Genomic DNA, 21,879 nt, shown 5'->3' with positions numbered 1-21,879 from the left:
GACGATGTTCAGTTGGCTAATTTAAATTTATAATAATGTTCCGAACACTGGATTTTGCAACTGGTTGTACCTTCTGAAAACTTTAAAACCAGTGAGAACCAAAAAACTGGAACCCAAAAACTCCAGAAATATCGAAGTTGCACAGGTCCTTGGTGCACCACCATCAGGAGGGAGCTTCTAAAAGGCCCTTCAATGGAGTAACTCTTCTGAATTACATAAAATAATTTTTAGGGATATTATCTTTGGCAAAATCTGCTGCTAGAGGGACTGATTGGCCAGTATTCATGGATGTCTTCTGAAAGCGAAGCAGTGGAAAGACTCAGGCTAATGAGACCAGAGTTTGTAGGGGAATGTGTTGCTGCCGTGGTGGGTCCTTTCACTCCTGTCTGTCCGAGCCTCTCCTGATTCCCCTTCACCCTGCCCAGATCTCTTTTCTACTCTCCTTTTGCTTCTTCCCTCTTCCTCAGTCTCCAGCCCTTTCCCACTTTTCCTCCTGAACATGTTCACACATCCGTAGCCATCTCACCATCTCTCCTTTTCTTCCCCGCTCCCTTCCATTCTGCCCCTCTGCCTACTGCCCAGCCCCTTCCAACCTCCTCCTTGCCTCTCCCAGCCACAATTTTTTTGGCTTTACTCTTTAAGGCGACTCCTGTTTTTTTTCAGATCTCCAAACTTGGCTTAGTTTCCACAAGTGCTTATAAAGACAAAAAAAAGGACAATGGTCCAAACCAAACCTGAGGTTCATGGCACACAGAAGTCCTAGAGTTTTTTCATCAAAAAAAAGCTGGAATAAATTTTTCAACATGGAAAATGCTACTTATTTTTTTTCTTTACGCTCAGTCTCAGGAAGAGTGGAATAGTTTTTTCTTGAAACTTTCCTCAAAAAGACAGAAAAAAGGAAAAAAGAAATAACCCGAGGCAGACATGCAGCATGGAAAATGTTAGTCTAAGTTGTTAACATATAGACAGACTTTGAGCAACTGAAGACAGGGCTTTAACGGAAATCATCATGCAACCTTATCTACAGGTGCTGCTACCTGCTGTGCCTCTAATTACACCTTTTAGCAATCCTCACCATTGCTCAACAGGGAGAAAAAAGGCAAGGAAAGAGTTTCTAATGGTATTTTAATGCTCTGGAATACTTTAATGTATAATAATGTCTAGTGGTCACCACCTACTCCATACAGAAGAAAATGTCCAAGTGCTTTATAAGGCTTTGGATGAGAAGACAACTGTGGTGACAGAATCACACAGAATCAGAGAATGACAGCGGTTGGAAAGGTCCTCTGGAGATCATCTAGGCCAACCTCCCTGCTAGAGCAGGGTCCCCTACAGCAGGTTGCACAGGACGTGGTCCAGGTGGGTTTTGAACATCTCCAATGTGGGAGACTCCACCATCTCTCTGGGCAGCCTGTTCCAGTGCTCTGCCACCCTCAAAGTAAAGAAGTTCCTCCTCACGTTTAGATGGAACTTCCTATACTCAAGTTTGTGCCCATTACTGCTTGTCCTATCACTGGACACCACTGAAAAAAGACTGGTACCATCCTCCTGGCACCCTCTCTTCTAAGTATTTATAAGCATTGATAAGATCCCCCCTCAGCCTTCTTTTCTCCAGACTAAAAAGACCCAAGTCCCTCAGTGGTGACTGCTGAAGGAAGTGAACTTCGCCTCTTTGCCATGTTGTAGAGGGTGGCAAAGGGTGCAGCCCGGACCCATGGTTCCCACAGGGACTTGTGCCTGGTTCCTATCCTCTCTGTGCCCCAACAGCCCTAACACATTACTATGCTTTGAGCACATGAAATAACGCGAGGATTAGGTTGTAGGGGGCAACTCGCAGAGCTGGGCTGGTGATGCAGGGGCAGCACACACAGACCCTCAATTTGGGGGTTCCCCTGGGGTACCTCCTCCCCAGCAGCCAAACTAAGAGGTTTTTATCCTGCGGAAAGCATCAGTCTGACAGAAGGGTGCTTTTGTAGCGTGATAGCCTCGGCTCCTGTTGTCCCCCTTGGGGTGTAGCACATTGCACAGGACCTCACGGGATGCTGCCAGCAGCTCATACACACAAGAGCTTATTCTCTGCAAACCCATGTGGTTTTCAAAGCTGCAGAAAGGGTTTGATTTAATGGGAAACCTTGCATGTGAAAAATAGGAGAGATGAGGCAGGACGGAGAACAGAAACGAGCAGCACATGGGGAGGCAGAAAAGGAGATCTGAGACTCCTGAAGGAAGGTGTGACGGAGAATGCCAGGATGAGTGACACCACCAAGAAGAATGCACAGCAGCAGAGGAGGAGATAACAGTATGGGTTAGGAATATTAACATACACGGAAGGAGAGATGAAGCAGAGCTGCTGAAACTGGCACTCAAAGAATAGTCAGCAAGATGGGAAGGACTAGAAAAAAATGGAAAAATAGAAAAAGACAGGGAAACAGAAGAGATGGTAGCGATTTCTTGTGCTGGAGGAAAGAGATAATTCAAACAGAACATGAAGAAAGATGTATTTGCTTGAACTGCCTAGAAAAGGAGCTGCCAGGAGGACAGTTTTGTCCGAGAGAGGAAGGTGGACTGGGAAGCATCATGGGAAGCAGAAAGCCACCCAAGCAAAATACCTGGAGGCAGGATGGCAGTGGTCTGAGAAAGTTTTGCATTAAAATTAAAAATCAAATGGTTCTAGTCAAAGCTGGAAGGAAGAAGAAAATTTAGCATGAGGAAAATAAAACTGGAAATAACAAGGAAAAAAACCCTTTCTCTACATCCTGTTTCTTGCATTTTTCCCCTAAGTACCTGTATTTAGGAAAGCAGGAGAAGTCCGAACTTAAGTCTAATGCAATTTTCATAACTTTAGCTTTGAATGAATCTCTGTTCAGGAAAGTGCCTAAGTCTCATTCTAGTGAAAAGAACTTGGACACAGGCTAAAATATAACATAACTTTCGCTGCTTCCCAACCACACCCCTGGATCATCAACATGGTCTCCGATTTAGCCCCAAAGCAGCAATAACACAGAGATTATGGGACAAATGCTGCCGGTGCTACCTGTGGATCAACTGTTTCAGCATGTGTATATTTTTTGTTTCTGATAATGATCAACGTTCATGTAAAAGGTGAAAGTAGTGACTCTAGATGATTCTGAAACTGCATTTCTCCTTCAGCTCGTAGAGGATTAGCAACCAATTCAATCTGACAGCAATGTCCTGTTGGCATCTGCATACACTTATTTCTTGTTTTCAGCATGAAAGCTGACCACTGAAGGAAAGTTAGTCTACGCACATACGAAATATATTTAATCAGTTAATTTATGCAACATCATTGCACTTTATTATTTATATTGTTTTACATTAAAGAAAGAAAAACACATCCCAGCGAAAGCTGACAAAAGATCACTACCTGGAGTGGACTGTCGCCCTTTATTCTTCTATTGTATTTATTGAAATTAACCTGAACATTTATAATCAAAAGAATTAGTGATAGCAAAATGGGTAAAACTGATGAGAAAAAACCTCAAAAACATTAATGCCTAATCCCTTCTTTTTCTTTAGCTGCACAGTAATATGTGCTGCAGGGCTGGTTAATGATCTCTGCCAATAGTAGCACAAAGGCGATATTGTCAGGGCAGCTCAGGAGGCCTGGAGCTCGTGGGCTGAAATCCCTATGGCACATTAAAATCTGGAATTTTGTTGATGCAACTGGGGTAACCAAATTCCAGTTTTACAAGATCAGGAGGTGCTTCCTATAGAGAAGACTACTACCAGAGCCAACTAGCACCTTTGAAAAGAAAACAAACGGGAAAAATTCTGGATGAGCTGAAGGTCAGGTGCAGCTCAAAGCTCCAAAACCAAAACACAGACTAAAACTTCCTTCCCGCCACCACCCACCTCCCCCAACATGGCAAAAAGTTCTGCTTTCATTCATCATTTCTTGACACAACAGCACAAAGTCCTAAAATTACGTCACCGTATGAAGTGCAATAAAACTTCTTAAACTGTCATTTTGAGGATTAAAACAAAAGCCAGATCAGCTGTGAGCTCGCTTCCTATGTCCAAGCCTGTTGAGAGGGCACAGTCTACACTTGGGTACTGAGGGCATGGGAGGAGAACCAAAGATTTATGGACAACAGGATGCTACTAAACATCAGAATGACCCATCACTGTAGTCCTGTACAATAATACACAGTCGCCAGTATATCAAGAACAGACAGGAGAGCTGAAGAAAAAAGGTCTTGTAGTTGTAGAGACCCGTTCATTACGCAATTAGGTATGTAAGAGATGTTACAAGACGTATTACTAAAAGCCCTGTAGTCTCATAAACCCAACAGTAAGGTTATCTGTCAGTACCCTCCCTTTCCGCCTCAAGCAATACCTCATTTCAGGGGAGAATTAGCCATATTTTATTCACTCACACGCGATGAACCTTGAAATGAGTCTCTCTCATTCCTTTCCTCATGTTCCCATCTCCGTCACTAATGCCTTCTTTATAGAGCTATGCTTTTCCAAGTATCTGGGCACATCTGGTTTCTCTTTTCTTCCTCCACCCATCATGTCAGCATCTTTAACAAGATTTTGCTCCCTCAGTAACTGTTATGTTCTCATTTCTTCTTGCTCTCCAGCTCCCCTTTCTGTGTTCTTTGGAAACCCCTCCAAGAATGTATCTGTCCTTTTGGCGTGTGCTTTCTTCCTCCCTTCACACCTCCATGTGCCTCTCAGGTCCCGTGTCTGCAAAATTAATTCCCAACATATACACTCCATGTGGCTTCCTTCCTTCCTTTCTGCTGTTTAATCTGGATGAAGAAACCTAATTCAAAGTATTGCACTGTATAAAGAAGAAACCTAATTCAAAGTATTGCACAAAGTATATCCACTCCTCGAGCTTAATGAAACCCACCCCTCTGCATCTGCTACCACTCCTTGGTCCAAAAGTCTTTCCTTTGCATGTTCCTACAGCCCAACGATTGCCTTCTCCTTGTATAGAAACAGTCTGTCTGACATTCATTCTCTTGCCAAATCTGTCTCACCTGGTGAGTTTTTCATGTTTGTCTACGATGTTCTATATATTGTCATTATTCCGTTGACTTATTTCTTCCGCTTCTGAGGAGGATTTTTTCCTCTCAGGACAAAGCTTGCCATGAGTTGTCTGAGCATTTAACACCACTGATAACCTCCATCTTTATAAAAATATTTATCTATTTGAAAGAACAGCTGGGATAAGACTTTTCAAGGTTCCTCCCAATAGTGTAAGTTAATTGCCTCTTCAGCAAACGACCCTGTAAGTTTGTAAACTAACAGCTTTACAACGTTGTTACATTTTCCTCATAAAAGAACAGTTTTAGAGATGCCACAGATGCACAAAACTGGTTCCACCTTACCTTTGACATGGCTTCTCCCATCCTCCAATAGTGGTACTACTATAGTGTTGTTCATATTCCCAGGTGATCTCACAGCTGTATAGACAACAGGTACCGACTGTACCACCACGGGGATACGGTGCACGTGACTCATTTTGTTGGACTGCAAGTTCATGGGGCTTGAAGGTGGTACTGGATGGATAATGTGCAAAAACTGCTGGCCTCCAACACCAGACGCAGAGGCCACAAGAGGACCTGGAGTTAATACTGATGGTACAGATGCTGCTGAAGATACTGATGTTATTACTGTGGGTGATGAAGCTGGCCGACTAGAAGAGGAAGAAGTAGAAGTAGAAGAAGGGGAGGAGGCTGATGCTGTCATGGAAACTGGTGAAGATGAAGCTGCTGTAGGGGATGACCTGGCTTTGTTTATTGACAAGTCCACTGGTTCAGTCTGTGTTTGGAAATGGTCTGTAGATAATGAATCTTCCACGGGGTCTGCCTTCATGTTGTTTAGTAACAAGGGTACAGCTTCCATATCTGGGTAGTTGTGGACGTTTGGAGACTGTTGAGGAAGGACAAAGGAACATAGTTATATATGTGGCAAAAGATGACTTGAAAACCCAATTGCTAACACACATCACAACTTGGTCATGAAAGCCATGGGATTTGTCTCCTTTGCTTGTGTCAGCTTATAATTTTAAAGGACAAATCATGCTAGAAAGCACGGACACGTTCCGTTTGAACAGAATATTTAAAAAAAGGCTCTACTCCCAGTTCTTAGAAGGTGGCAGGATTAACTGTACAAAATCACGCTCTTTCTTTGCACTACGCAAAGTCATCAGTGACAAAAATTTTAATATCTCCACAGGTAGCCACTATTTATATTCACAGGACATTTCTCCCAACATCTCACTTTAAGCTACAGTTACTCCCTCGTGTCACCTCCAACGGACATGAAGAAAAACTGGTCACTACCATTTTTCAAACTTTCTGCATGGTTGAATGGTAATTTCCCCCTACTTGTCTATCTTTTTCTAGACTAGGCAGACCTTGCTGCTTCTTTCTGTCATAACTCACCTTTAAAAGAACAACCCTCAGCACTCGTTTGCTCTTTGCAGCGATCTTTGTAGTTTTGTCCGCATCACTTTTCACAAGGCAGTGCCTTACACTAAACACAGTCCTTCAGTTCAATGTCTGACTTTTTGCATTCTGCATGGTTACTCATAACAACGTTACAGGTCAGCACAGAGCACCACGTTCGTATGGCTGTCCTGTTACAGGCAGCAACGCCTACAGCAATTCATTATTCTGATTTAGCACATTAGATGGCCTTCCCCATTGTTACAATTGTTTGGGTTTTTTAATATTTCCATACAAATTGAGAACAACTTTCCTGACTTTGCAGAATAATCTTCTGCTTCAGACCAACTCTTTCAAAGCTGGTTGGTCTAAACTTATTCTAGACTGATGCCATCTGCTATTTTTATAGTTTTATTCCTTATTTCCATCATCAAAGAGGTTAATAGAATTTTTGAATAATGCTAGGCCAAAGATAGATCCCTGGAGAAGCTGATTTGATATATCTTTCCTTTTGACAGTACATCATTAATAACTACTCTTTAAAAATGTTTTTTCAAGTAATTTTCAATAGGCAGAGCAAGGAAGGAAATGCCCATCGATAACCTGGTAGTAAGACAAAGTGCAGCTCTCAGCTCCTCAGCTGAGTACCTCCATGACACTGCGCTGCAGCAGAGCTTCTCTACAGGCACACATGTGCCGTTATGTGCTGTAGTATGGAAAACCAACCTCGATAAAAAACATTTGCCAAGCTGCTTCAAGCCTCACTTGACCCAAAGCAGTAATTCCATACACAGATCTAACAAGCAATCTTTTTGTGGTACCTAAGCAGCTCTAAATGCATTCTCTCAACTCCACATTATATTATTTACCAAGTATCTAAAAATATTAAGTCAGAAAGCCACAAATATTGCCGTTTGTCTACTCTAAATAAGCTAACAATCAAGCAAGCTCTGAATTCACTTTGCGATTTTTATAATTATGTTAAATATTTTCATGGAGAACCCTCCTGGTTTTGAGTCACAGCCAAATTTCATCACAGAATGGAGCTCTATTGCAAAAGGAAAATAGAAACACTAATATTAAAAATTGTAATAATAACAGCCTAAGTGGGTATTATCCCTGGAACGCTGAAAGATGAGATGTTCTAGTAGATTGCATCTATTCAGCTGACTTAGACTGGTTCCTGGATCTGAAATTTTCCTCCATTTGAAAGCAAGAACATCTCTGGAACACTAAGTCTCTTCCTCTATTCATGCACAAATCAACTTAAAACAAAGGGACCCCAATTCATCCGGTCTCTGGACCCTGCTCTTCTGCTGTAATACAAATAACAAAAGCAAAAAATCCCTTTATAAAGACCATGGGAAGTTCTTCTGCTAGAAAAGAACACGGAGTGAAGAACAGATCACTTTTCAAAGCTCATAACCAGCTACGAGTGACAAGGTTATGAAATTTCTTCCTCTAGAAGGCAAAACCGCCCGTAATGGCCCAGTGACGATTCCCAGTAACTTCCTCTGAAAGACCTTATCCAGGCTACTGTCACTAATGAGATTCTGCATTAAGCATACCATATGTGCCACGATAAAGACAAAACTATAAATATACATGGCACAAGTAGTTAATTTGTCCAATCTTGACAAGTCTTATACATGCAATGGGCAAACAGACTGGTTCTGCTGAACTAAACAGATTGGTGGTAGAATGAAGGCAAGGTGGACACCTGCACAGGCTATACCCAAATCTTCATAAGGCCAAAGGCATCATCTTCTATCTTAAATGTTTGAGAGAAGGGGGATAAATGGGATCAACTCACGTACAAGGGAGGTGAGGGATCCCCTTGTGCACACGGCTGGGCAAGAGGCATCTAGAAGCAACACCAGTCGCCAGCTCCATCCACAGGGCAGATACATGTGCCATAGAGGAAATCCTGACTGTTGATGTACCTCCAGGCTTCCGCTGGGGGCCAGAGGCTGATTTCATATCGACCCAATGCCTCCTGCTTCAGCAGCACAGCTTGTTACTCTGTGAACTGAAGGATGGACTACCCTACTGCTGTCTTCCATTGCTCTTCAGAGCACCCCGAAGTGCTCCGAGGGCTCCAGGGACTTGATGTACCAGCGTATGCATGTCAGTCTGCTCCCAGGCATCTTCTGACTTCTACAATACTTCCAAGACTGGACACAAGGAATCCACACGGACCTCGAAAGCAGTCCATCACCAAACTGAGAGCAATCTGCCCCAAAGTCCCACCTGCCTTTGCAGCAAGTAGCATCAGGTCCCTTACAGGAAGAGTGAGGAAGAACCCCAAACCCTCATGTATCTGATGTCACACAAAGTACTTGTTCCATGGATAGAGTCAATTGCCTTTGAGACAAAGCACAGGCCATGACTTACAGATTTTTCTAAATTGTGCAAAGAACAGGCCATTGTTTTACTGTAGTAATTACACCTAGTCTTTTGGGAATTAAAAAAAAAAAAAAGGGAAGACGAATCATGTAACTGCAGTCTACCATACAAATCACTTTCTCTTTTAATAGCTCTTCTGCATTTACTTTTGCACTGTACATTCCTTATATTTCATCTACCTTTCAGTAGGTACCTCCTTCTTGTCCAGAGCTGCTGGAAGGGCCATACTTTTGCACTGTACATTCCTTATATTGCATCTACCTTTCGGTAGGTACCTCCTTGTCCAGAGCTGCTGGAGGGGCCGTGTGGTCTCTATGTACTATGGTAATACAGCTGATATTACTATTTCAGTCTTCAGTAGTGAAACTAAACTTGAAACCTTTAAAATCCCTTCATTAATTTCTCTAAACAGGACGAAAACTGGTATGCCCTTCCATGACCTCCTTTCCCTGCCAAAACTCTAAGACTAAGAATGCCATTTCTTTGGTAAATTCAGGCCGTGACTGATGTCAGTCGACATTACAAAAGACAGCAGGATCCTTATCAAAACAGCTTTGTACATCCTGTACTTAAGATAAAAATTGTAAACAAGTGTTATATTTTGTTCTGGTGCTGTGAAAAGAGATCTACCCCAACAACTCACGCTCCCCTACAGCGACCTACAAGGGGCATAGATGTTTCTCCAAGATCCCAGATTTTATCTAAGCTGCCAAAGTTTTATTTAAACTGTATTTGAATCAAAACTTTGAACATCAAATTATCATTATTTTCTGAAAAGGGATGGTATAAGCAAAACTTTCCTAATGATGATGACTATTCCAAAATTAGGAACTTACATGACGAAGAGTAGCCAAAAAGGATGGCTGAATTCTCAGCACACTATTTCTTAGCATCTCCCCAGAACGTTATTAATCGAGAATTAACTGTTCATTTCCCTAGACGATGAGCAATGCCATTAGTTTTATTTAACAGAACTACATCTTTTCTAATTGAGAAGATCACAGTGCTATGGTTGGGATATTCAGAGGCATACCCTCAGCCATTCTGTCAGGTCATAAAGTCAACTGGATGAAAAACAAATGGTTGCGTGTTTTTTCTCCTGTCTCTCTATTCCTGCATTTCCATCCTTATCTAGTGAACTGGGCTTCTTGTGGTGGTGTGGGCTCAGCTGACTGCTAGGTTGAGTGTCTGAAATAGGTTTTCCCCGTCTGGCTCCCAAAAGTGTCTGTGTTGGTTCTGCAAACTTTGTTTTGGTTTTAGGGGTCTAAGCTCTGTTGTTGAGAGTTTGGCAGCTTCCAGGGCGTTTGGTGGGTTAGAAAGAGTTCAGCCTGAGGTCCCTGTAACCCAGTGGGCTGCCCTGGACACCAGCCCAGACGATGGAAATACAACATGAAGGGGTACAGCTCCACATGGCTTCCCTCATGTCACTGCTCGGGCCCACTGGTACAAAGGAGAGGGACAGCTTCAGCCCTGCCTCCGGTTGGAACTCGGAGGCAAATCTCAGCGATGCCTCTCTCTGCAACACTGCCGTCACATCCTTAATGCTGTTCACCATCCACACAAACCCAGGCTGAAACAGAACTGGAAGGCAGGTTAGGATGGCTCCCTGCTAGAAAAGGCTTTTTAATAAAGCCACAGCCTCTACCAGTCAGTGCTCTTGGCTCACGGTTTTTGTGCCTGCCCGTTAAAGCTGTACACCAGTATTCTCTGCAGTGCGCTGTTTCACTAGCTTGCCATTAATAAACACCGCCAGGAACATAACACGTGATTTCCCTATTCACAAAGCTTTTTTTTGGCTGTGTAAAAAAAAGCATTCCTTACTGCCCGTTTCCCCGACCATTATGGAAAAACAACCAGCCAGCCATACAACCAGCCAGCAGCCCCTGAGAGAAGCATAGTGAAGTTATGGCTGATATTATCTGCTCGATGGCCGTCCTTTGCTGCATAGTTCTGCTTCTTTCCAGCCCCCCAAACTCCACTTCCTAACCTACTTTGGGGTAAATTTTGCAACAGCCCCTTTCATCACTCTTATTCTACACATGGCAATCTTCTCTGCATACCAGCATTGCCTTCCATCCATGACCAAGATATGAAGAGCTCAGTTTTCCACACAGCTGAGGTTAAAACCAGTGAAAAAGCAAAGATCATTTTGTTTTCAGCGACTCATCCTGATGCCTTGCAGTTCATCAGCTTCACAGGGTACTAAGCGTCAATGAGTCTTTGTGCCTTTGTGGAGTTTTATTGCTCCCGCACAACAGAGTTTACAAACCTCTGACAATCAGCTGTCAGCTTTTAAAGTGTTCTTCCTTTCTGGCAGCAATCTCCCAAGGTCAAACAATTTGTAAGAAAGCATACCAAAAAAGCTGTCCTTGATGACGGAAACTGAACGGACTAAATTTAGCTTTTATAAAATAAGCTGGCTTTGAGGACAGGAAGTTAAAAAATAAATTGCTAAACGTTTAACTCTTCAGTCAAATCACACAAACCCCCTTCTTGGTTGTCATCATGCTGCCCCACCTCGTTCTGCTCTGGCAGGAGAAATTTCAGGCAGGACGATTTTGTTTTGTCAGAGTTAAAGGAGAGTGAGATGAGAAAAATCACACTCCTTTGGAAAAGCTACCCCCAATTTTAACCATGGTGTTGCCACTGCCATACCAAAAAGCTGAGGCTCAGCAGCGCAGTCTTCTGGGCAGGCAGTGCAGAACTGTGCCCAGCTAGAGCAGCTTGCGGCTCTGATCATCATGCTTGGAGGGTGAAATCTAAATAACCAGGAATATTCTGCAGGTTACAGATTTTCTACCACTTCACGGTGTAAGAAATGCATGCTAGGTTCGAAAGGACAGAAAGCACTTGCTCTACCAGAAATAATTTTGCTTCTGTGAAGCACACAGACGCGCTTACAACTCTAACACCATTAGACAGGCGTGCAGGTGGATCACGTTTAAGATATGGTGTGTTTATCTTTGGTATACAATTTGGGTTTTTATAATTAAAATGGGATCTTTTCCTAATCTGTCCTGTAGATAAGGGTAGAAAGCTCATCCCCTCGAAACTGCAACTCTGCAGGTGCTTGTCATGAAGCACATCTGCCTGTATTGGTTTTGTCCTCTCACGCCGCGACGAGGCACTTGCAGAGTAGGAAAGGTTGGTACAGGGCTAGCTTGGGTAAGTAGCAGCTTGGGCACTTCAAAGAGCCCTGTAAGTTATGGCCCAAGTACCCAGCCCTTTACTCAGTCTTTTTTGGTTTATCTTGCTAATCTAGGAGCGAACTCTCTTTAAAATTGCAGGAAGAGATGTTTTTGAAAACACCTTCCTGTCATGAGAAATTACATTCACAATACTCACACGCTTCCACCCAAAAAATGGCCACTTCAACCAACACGAACAGAATACTCTAAGAAAAGGGAGAAGTAATACAACCTGCAAAAAAATGAACTAAACAACCTCTGGTTGAAACACTCTGCTATCCCCCTGAAAAGAAGTGTCCAAGACACAACTATGCTCACTTTGAGATGCAGCTCTCATTAATAGCCCCTTCTACTCCCCTCTCGTGAGACCCCACCTGGAATACCGCATCCATCTCTGGAGCATCCAACATCAGAAGGACATGGACCTGTTGGAGTGGGTCCAGAGGAGAGCCACAAAGACAATCAGAGGGCTGGAGCGCCTCTCCTATGAAGACAGGCTGAGAGAATTGGGGTTGTTCAGCCTGGAGAAGAGAGGGCTCTGGGGAGACCTTTCAGCAGCCTTCCAGTACCTAAAAGGGGGCCCACAAGAAAGCTGGAGAAGGACTTTTTACAAGGGTATGTAGTGATAGGACGAGAGAGAATGGCTACAAACTGGAAGACAGTAGATTTAGATTAGATATCGGGAAGAAATTTTTCACTATGAGGGCAGTGAGGCACTGGAACAGGTTACCCAGGGAAGTTGTGGATGCCCCATCCCTGGAGGTGTTCAAGGCCAGGTTGGATGGGGCTTTGAGCAACGTGGTCTAGTGGGAGGTGTCCCTGCCCATGGCAGGGGGGGTGGAACTAGGGGATCTTTAAGGGCCCTTCCAACCTAAACCACTCTATGATTCTATGATTATTAATCTGTACGTGAGGGGTACACCAGTACAGCAGTAACAGACAGCAATACAAAATCAGAAGGGCAAATATGTAGATAGCTGAGAACTAAAACTGAACAAAATACTTAAAAAAAATGTTTCTGAATGCAAAAGCTCCAAGGGAAGAGGCATTTGTGCCTTTTGCTCAAGGCTGGTGCTGCAGGCTTTCCCAGGCTGACAGAGCTGCTCAGCTCGGATGCACTGGACAAGTGCAGGAGGTCACACTGAAGAAGAAAGCAAAACCCAAGGAAGTTGGATCTTTCTTCTTTTTTTCTGGAAACATAAATTAAAAAGTGTCTTACTATCAGTCTTCAAGAAATGGTTGCTCAGGGTCAAGGTTAAATTTGTGTTCCAAGGAAGAAGAGAGATCCTCAAGAAACAGCACTCCCAAGCAAGGTTGAGTAGGACTCTCTTATAACAACTCACTGAAGCTTTTCTAAAAAGCACCAGCTGGCATGAAGAAAGACAGAGGGTAGAGTCCAGGAATTATTAAAATAAAAAGATGTTCAATGAAAATGCATTTAAACAAATTGGAATTGATTCAACAGGAGAGACTGAGAGATACCCACTTTAAAGTACTCGTGATTCACTTAATGTATCATTAGCTCTGCATAACACTTGGATGTTTGATTTCAAAGTGGATATTTCCAACCCTCGAGGCCTAAAAATAAAACCTCTGTTCTCTTTGTGAGTCTGAAGAGGCAAAAGAAACTCAGCACATGCTATGACGTGCAGGTTGCCTTTGCTAGCAGTGTTGCTAAATGTGTAGAACCTACAGAAGATGCTCCAAAATAAAAGAGAAGAGCTGGGGAGACCAAATGCAAACCAACCATTCATAAATAGACAAGCAAAATTCAAGCTCCCAGGCTGTAAAAATTTTCTTTTAACTTTTCCTGAGCAGTCACACCACGGTGTTATTCCACAACTGCTTCAACAAATACGAAGTACCAAGTGCTGCAACCTTTAGTAACAGCTCAAATAGGACTGGGGAAGAGTGCTTCAAAGTGAAAGGAGATCTCTATGCAAACATCATTAATTTTTAAACATGTTTAACAATGAACGCAAATACATCTAGTGTGAAATGACTTATTTTAAAATAATACATTTGCAAAGACAGAGCAAGCATTAAGGTTACCTGGCATTTAACTCTCCTATCGCAAAACTGACAGGTTTACCCAAAGGGTTTCTCCAATGGCACAGAAGGAGAACAAGTGATCACAGACTTCTACAGCCCAATAAACTAATCAGTTCCTGTACTATCTGGTACATGAAATGTAAAAATTACACGTTTCTTGAATTTGAACCCAAATTCTCGGTATCTCCAACTCTACGTGGGCCTGCTGTGATTTGTTTTGAAAAGCAACAAAATCTACTGCCTCGATCCCTAAATCATTAACACATTCAGAAAACTAGCTGTTCAGCATAAATGCATTATTTATATTTGAGCAGTGTTACTAGAATGCTCTATCAAAGGCAGAGAAGAAGGAGACCTGCATGGCTGAGCAGGGACCTTCTGAAAAGGCTCAGGTGGAAGAAGGGAGTTTACAATAGGTGGAAGAAGGGGCTGACTGCTTGGGAGGAATACAAGAATGCTGTCAGGGTATGCAGGGAGGAAACAAGGAAAGCCAAGGCAGCCTTGGAATTGAACCTGGCGAGGGATGTCAAGGCCAACAGGAAGGGTTTCTTTAAGTATATAGGAGACAAAAGGAAAACTAGGGAAAATGTGGGCCCGCTGTTGAAGGAGACAGGTGCTGTGGTGACAGATGATGCAGAGAAGGCGGAGTTGCTAAATGCCTTCTTTGCTTCTGTCTTCACTGTTCGGGCCAGTCCTTGTGAGACCCAGACTTTGCAGGTAACAGAGAAAGTCTGGGCAAAGCCAGACTATCCCTTGGTTAACGAGGAGCACGTTAAAGATCAGTTAGATAAATTGGATATACACAAATCCATGGGGCCTGATGGGATGCACCCTCGGGTGCTGAGGGAGCTGGGGGAAGTCATTGCTGGGCCTCTCTCCATTATCTTTGAAAGGTCCTGGAGGACAGGTGAGGTGCCTGAGGACTGGAGGATAGCCAATGTCACTCCAGTCTTCAAAAAGGGCAGGAAGGATGACCCGGGAAACTACAGGCCGGTCAGCCTCACCTCCATCCCTGGGAAGATGATGGAGCAGCTTGTTCTGGGAGTCATCTCAAAGCACCTGGATGAAAAGAAGATTATCAGAAGTAGTCAACATGGATTCACCAAGGGGAAGTCATGTCTGACTAATCTGATAGCCTTCTATGACAAAGTAACTAGATGGGTGGATGAGGGGAGGGCAGTGGATGTTGTCTACCTTGACTTTGGCAAGGCTTTCGACACTGTCTCCCACATCATCCTCACAGGAAAGCTTAGGAAGTGTGGCTTAGATGAATGGACAGTGAGGTGGATTGAGAACTGGCTTACAGATAGAGCTCAGAGGGTTGTGGTTAGTGGCGCAGAGTCTAGTTGGAGGTTAGTAACAAGTGGTGTCCCTCAGGGGTCAGTACTGGGCCCAGTTTTGTTCAACATATTCATCAATGATCTGGATGAAGGGATAGAGTGTACCATCAGCAAGTTTGCTGATGACACAAAACTGGGAGGAGTGGCTGCATCTGGGGAGGAATAACCCCATGCACCAGTACAGGTTGGGGGCTGAACTCCTGGAGAGCAGCTCTGTGGAGAGGGACCTGGGAGTCCTGGTGGACAACAGGATGACCATGAGCCAGCAATGTGCCCTGGTGGCCAAGAAGGCCAGTGGCATCCTGTGGTGCATCAAGAAGTTAGCAGGTTAAGGGAGGTTATCCTTCCCCTCTACTGTGCCCTGGTGAGGCCACATCTGGAGTACTGCATCCAGTTCTGGGGTCCCCAGTTCAAGAAGGACAAGGAACTGCTGGAGAGGGTCCAGCAAAGGGCAACGAAGATGATTAGAGGATTGGAACATCTCTCATATGGAGAAAGGCTTAGGGACTTGGGTCTCTTTAGTCTAGAGAAAAGAAGACTGAGGGGGGATCTTATTAATACTTACAAATACTTAATGGGAGGATGCCAAAGGGATGGGAGCAGTCTTTTTTCAGTGGTGCCCAGTGATAGGATGAGGGGTAATGGGCATAAACTTGAACATAGGAAGTTCCATCTTAACATGAGAAGGAACTTCTTTACCTTGAGGGTAGTGGAGCACTGGAACAGGCTGCCCAGAGAGGTTGTGGAGTCTCCCACTCTGGAGACATTCAAAACCCGCCTGGACGCTGTCCTGTGCAACCTGTTGTAGGTGACCCTGCTCTGGCAGGGGGGTTGGACTAGATGATCTGCAGAGGTCCCTTCCAACCCTAACCATTCTGTGATTCTGTGACTCTGTTGAAAGAAACTAATTTATGCCCATCACTATGAAACAACTCTTCAAGAGAAACGAGTCTAACAAAGGTGTGGAATAACAGCATTGTAAGATGTTGCTTACAATACTACTTACTTAAGCGTATGAAGAATACTGATATTTGTATTCCCTATACTAATCCATGTTAGATTTGACAGTAATTTCTGAACAAATGGCAGATCCCTAAATAACTGTTAAAAGGGAGGTAAAGTACCATGAAGAAATTATCTTATTGCCCCTAATTCAGAATTATTTTGGGGATTTAAAAAAAAAATAAATGTTAGTTTATAAAATCCCAGACAAGAAGTACTTCACACATTCACTTAGCAGCTCTCCTCATAAGTTTTTTCCCTCATGTTTTTGGCGTAATTCTTCCCCTTTTTGATTTCACTCAGTTCTTTATTTTCTCTAGTCCAATTTTAAATCAGAATCTTTCCATTTAGTTTAACCCCAAAACATGAATCCTTGATGGTTATATTAAAAAATAATAAGAAAAACTGTACTAGATATGTATTGGGATTTTTTAATGAATTTGGTTTTGTCAAGCTAGCCTAGTTACTTAGCCTGACGTGGAATACATCAGGAACCTTCCGCAAGTACCTACCAAGCAGGTTTGCTGATAGAAAGGTCCACCAAATTAGCAAGGCTTAGTGAAAGTGATTTTTGAAAAAAGTACTCAGCAGCATTTACATTTTTAGGTGGAAATATTCAGATTATATTCTAAGGTTTAGTTTTATCTAACATGGAAGCACTTAATGTTTCCACACAAACCAACTTGCACTGAAAAACAATGACAGCCTGAAGAATAATTGGCAGCCAACAATTTTCTGAAGATCCACATTAATTTGTGGATGCAAAGATCTGGTAAATATTTTCCTACTCTGCACATCATCAAAAAAGACTCATAGATGTAGTAGCAAAAAAGGACTATGACAAATAATGCACGAAACTATTATTTATACCCTGTAACCACTTGCAAGCTGTTGCCGAGGTCCAGGCAAAATTCAGCCACGTCCCCACCAGCCTTGGAGCTCAGCACTCACAAACTGGTCTTGCACTTCCAAGTCCAAGTTCCACTCCTCGGGCAAGCAGTGCCGGATACCGCAAGAGGACTCTTGTGTACCCAGTAAATACAGCTGATGTGAAAAAGGCATAAAAGACTGGGCAGTTAATTCTTTTCAATTATTCCTCATTAGTCAGTCTTGCTTACCTGTCCTCTAACGTATGAAGATAGCCATGAACTACTTCAACAACTCTACAGCTATCTGATAAATACATCAGGAGTGGTGGTTGTGGTGGTGGAAGTGCCATGCCTGAAACTCATACCTAATATGCTATCCATACACTGCAACTGGGTTTCTCTCTGTCTCTCTCTGCTTGTCTTTGCTCATCTTAATTTCCACCAGAAGGATTCATTTTCCCAAATGAACCTCCTCTTCTGTTTACTGTCCTTCAAGCTGAAGTATAAGTTCATTTTGTTCTCCTGACCTCTCAATTGGGATTGCATTTCAATTTTGACACACTTTTCTTTACTAAAATAAATATACTGAGTAGAACTAACTATAGTAAGGTTGGACTGAAATAAGCCTTTCAGTGGTTTGGGGAGAGAAAAGAACCCTGTTCACTTCAGACAGAAAAAGGTTAAGTAAGCTTTTACTAAAACTAGTGCTTTCCAATGTCTGCTCCTCAAACAAACTTCCAGGACCACCTACCCCAGAACCGACTGTCGGTAAAACAAACCCATACAGAGGCAGACAAAATGCAGAGATTGAGTCTGGTGCTGTCTGAGTGAGGAACCTGATAGCAAGTCCTGTCTGGGAAGGCTGGGATACCATCAGCAAAGAGACTGGGGCTCCAAGGGGTCACACAAAGTGAGTCTGTGAATTAAGGATATCAGGCATTTAAAATCCTAAGCAAGCCATTAGGTCACGTAATGTCAGATGCAACTGGTAGGACTATGAGATGAAGATGGGAAGGAAATGGTGCCTCACTCCCTGAGTGGTAGGGTTGGCTGAGAAGGCCACAGGATTTGGCTGGATACGAGGAACAGCATCCCATCCTAGAGGAGAGGAGACAGGTCAAGCTTGGAGTGACCAGACGAAAGGGTTTATGCCAAGTAAAGCAGAACACCCAGCCAGCGCCTGGCATGGGATCCGAAGCTGCTGAGGTTGACCATTCCTCTGCTGTCAGCAGATATTCCTGAAACCCACTGGTGAAACATCCCGTCCCTCCGCAACACCCGTCCACAAAAAATGAAGACAAGAAGCGCGTATTGCAGTAATTGCCTGCTACAGGGGCTGATCAAAGTTAGCACAGACAGACCTCCTCCTAACACTGCCCAAAGGCAGATTGCTTCATTGCTCAGGCTTACTAATGTTCTTTTCACACAGCTCTTGGGAAGGGAGGATTGGGATGGCTATTTTTTACTTTTTCCCCAAAAAGTGAATGTGGTCTTATATAAACTATGAATATGTATATTTGGAAAATTAGTTTTTAATGCCTCTGGAATGGATTTTGATTCAATTCACTGACCTGGTATGTCAGAGTACTTACTGTCACAGAAGAAAAGATCAAGAATAAAAACCTAACCCTCTCTGTGCACCTTTTCTGAGTCTTTATATGTATTATTAAAATTACAGTTAAAGGCTAAATAAGATAGGATATGGATTATGAGATGGACAACCTACTGCCACCATACATGGAAAAGCAGACAAACACTCCGGTACAGACCACTTAACGCAACACTCTCGAGCTGACTGTGAAGACTTACTTGTTTCAGTTCTTATCCTATGGCAGCAATAACCACTTACTGGTAATTGCAAACTGATTAGTCTTCAGAAATCTCCTTTAGACGGGGATAATACAGACTACTTCCACTTTACAGAAGGGAAAATGTAGGAGGAGAATCTCAAGAGTTTTTCCAGTACTACAATATCAAAGTTTAGAGTTACAACATTAGAGCTAAAACATAATAATATCCAATAAAAAATTAAATGCATTCTAACCATGAAGCCCTATTTACATTATTCTTTCTGATTTTAAGGGTACGGAATATAAACAGCACAGAACAAAATCTGTAATTATTCACAGTGATTTTCATTCTCTAAAGTAAAGCCTGCAGTGTGTATCTGTAACAACTCTCATTATTTGAAACTGAGAAAACTGTACATACTCATATTCTTGTTTCTTTATACCTGCAATCTTAACAACAATATATACCCCAGCAACTGAATGAAAATGAAATCAAATCAGATTTTTTTTAATAGCTAACAATATCATGGTGATTTTTATTACACAGCAGAAGAAACTGGATATTTACTTGTTTTTCTCAGAACAGAATAATACAAAACTAATATGATCACCATGTTATTAGTCATGGATGACATCACTCTAAGTTTGTTCCAGAGGACTAATTGTTTTTAAACAGAGGAAACATCAATTTTCAAAGAAGGTGTCTGTAACAGCAGCTTAATAACTTTTCATTTCCTAAGCTTCTATCAACTTCATAGGATATATGACAGTCCCTAAAATTAAATTCTGTTAGAGACAAAATTGTTGGGTTTTGACAACAAGTAATACATACAAAATACCAGATTAGACACCTGAAGCTAAACTGTAGGTAAAAAAATTCTCTTGAGTCCCCTTAAGAAACACATATTTTAATTTAATGGAAACTTCTTACATGCTCCCCATGGTGACAGGGACAACAAGGCACAAACTATTTCTCCCGCTTGTCCAGAGGAAAAGTGAAAGAAATGGGAAAGGAGAAGAGAACCCTTTTGTTTTAGACCACAAATTCTTTTTCAATAGATTGAAGTTTTATTTTATTTTTGATAGTTCCAACTATATTTTCAATTCTAGAAGTTTCTGCGGAAGAAAAAAAAGAGAGAAAAACAGGAAAAAGCAGTAAATGTTAAAATGAACCGTTGTTAAAGATGCACATTGACCCATTTAATATTTAGGCAGCCAAAGAATGCATGTCTGTTATTTTCTGATCTTTTTGTTATTTCTTTACTGATTATAACAAGCTAGTGAAGTTGAAATCAATTCCCAAAAGTTTTTGGTTGACCTAAAACCCCTTTCCTTGCCTCCTCCCCACCCCTTTCCTTTGTTAACAAAACAACATTTTGTACAAAGTTTGCCCTTGACTCTTTCACTAAGCCAAATGATTTGGGCTGAAATTGGATGCCCAGGCATAGGCACATGGTGCCATCTGAGATCTCCTGGCATATGGAAGATGGCACGGAGATGGGGGACACACTCCAGCACCCTCATGAGGAGGCGCTGGCAGTGGCTGCGGTAGACCAGCACACCTCAGAGGACACAAGGTAATGGCACTCGCAGCCACGCAATTTGCTGCCCACGCAAAACCCCCACAAAAGACACACAGAAGCACCTCCTACAAGCACGGGAGGCAGTAGTAAAAGTTCATGCTTTGCTTCATGCTGGTAAAAACATTCTGTGATTCTTCATTTCATTTTTAATACAGAAATAAACAGACTGCCCACTGCGTGATGTTGTATAACACACACCACAACAGTGGTGTTAGGGTAAGCGGTGTCACACATACCCATGTTAGATGCAACACGACACAACACCTGGTACTGGCTATAGAGCTGATGTTTTGCCACATCATTGAAATCAATCTCCATATTTGAGTCAAAGTTATTGTTATGGTGAGAGAAAGAAGTACCCTAACTGTGTGTCCATTGACTCTGAGAATTTACTCTTGCATTTTTAGATGCATACACAGACACATGGATTCACCCTAATCAACAGCCAAAGTTTACGTGAAGGATTCAAAGCTACTGAGCATTCCCAAATACTCTTCCTTACAGTTCATGGAGCACCATAGTTTAAGGTGCAAGAGTTGATCCCTGCATGGCCTATGCTGGCCATGGCAAAGAGCTTGCACATACCTTCCAAGCAACAAACTTCACAGTAACCCCTACCCCAGCAAAGGACAACAGGTCTACCACTTGCATCTCCAACTGTGAACATGCCAGTTTTCCAAAGAAAGGTTGAAACAGCTATGAAAATGAGCAAGTATGGAAAATTCTTATGCCAAGGAAGATTTCTTATGCCCTTATTAACTACAGACTAAAAAGATTTAAACACTGTGGATTAACTTTATAAGAAAAAAATATCCCCAACAAATAAAGCCCATCATACTTAATAGAAACACACCTAACAGCTAGCAGGGAAGCAGTCTCTCAGAGCAGCAGGACATCCCACTGTCTGTCCTGCTAGTGCTGAGTTAAGCCCCCCAGCAACCTCAATACCTGCCACCAGACTCCAGCCCTGAAGTCCCTCCTGAAACAAGGAGGGTGCTGTTGGGAGACCCGAGTCCCCCACCAACTTTTGTTTCGCATTTGATGGGAAACTAATGAGTGAGGAGACATTGAGGAGGGAGTCTTGAGTTTCGGTCCCATGTTACTTTAGATAATCACTGGATAAAATCAGTGAAGGGCATTTTGTAAGCAATGTGTGAGATGGTGTGAGCCCACCTTCCTCTAGCACAGCTGTCGGCAGCCTCTGGCCTGTGCGCCAAAGGGGGCATG

The 21,879-nt window shown here is 42.7% G+C and overlaps 1 protein-coding gene across 1 annotated transcript in view; it reads right to left on the bottom strand.

Moving 5' to 3' along the window:
• The window catches only part of KLF12 (Kruppel-like factor 12), a 177,216-nt gene that overhangs the window by 83,487 nt on the left and 71,850 nt on the right, over positions 1–21,879 (bottom strand). The window contains exon 3 of the mRNA XM_009884207.1: positions 5,361–5,904. Within this exon, the coding sequence (XP_009882509.1) occupies positions 5,361–5,904 (544 nt within the window). The remainder of the gene's footprint in view (positions 1–5,360; positions 5,905–21,879) is intronic.

This window comes from Charadrius vociferus, unplaced genomic scaffold (genome assembly GCF_000708025.1).
Source record: "Charadrius vociferus isolate BGI_N301 unplaced genomic scaffold, ASM70802v2 scaffold604, whole genome shotgun sequence".
NCBI classification, from domain to species: domain Eukaryota; kingdom Metazoa; phylum Chordata; class Aves; order Charadriiformes; family Charadriidae; genus Charadrius; species Charadrius vociferus.
The sequence above is the reverse complement of the archived record's forward strand: the minus strand, read 5'-3'. Positions and strand labels throughout refer to the sequence as shown.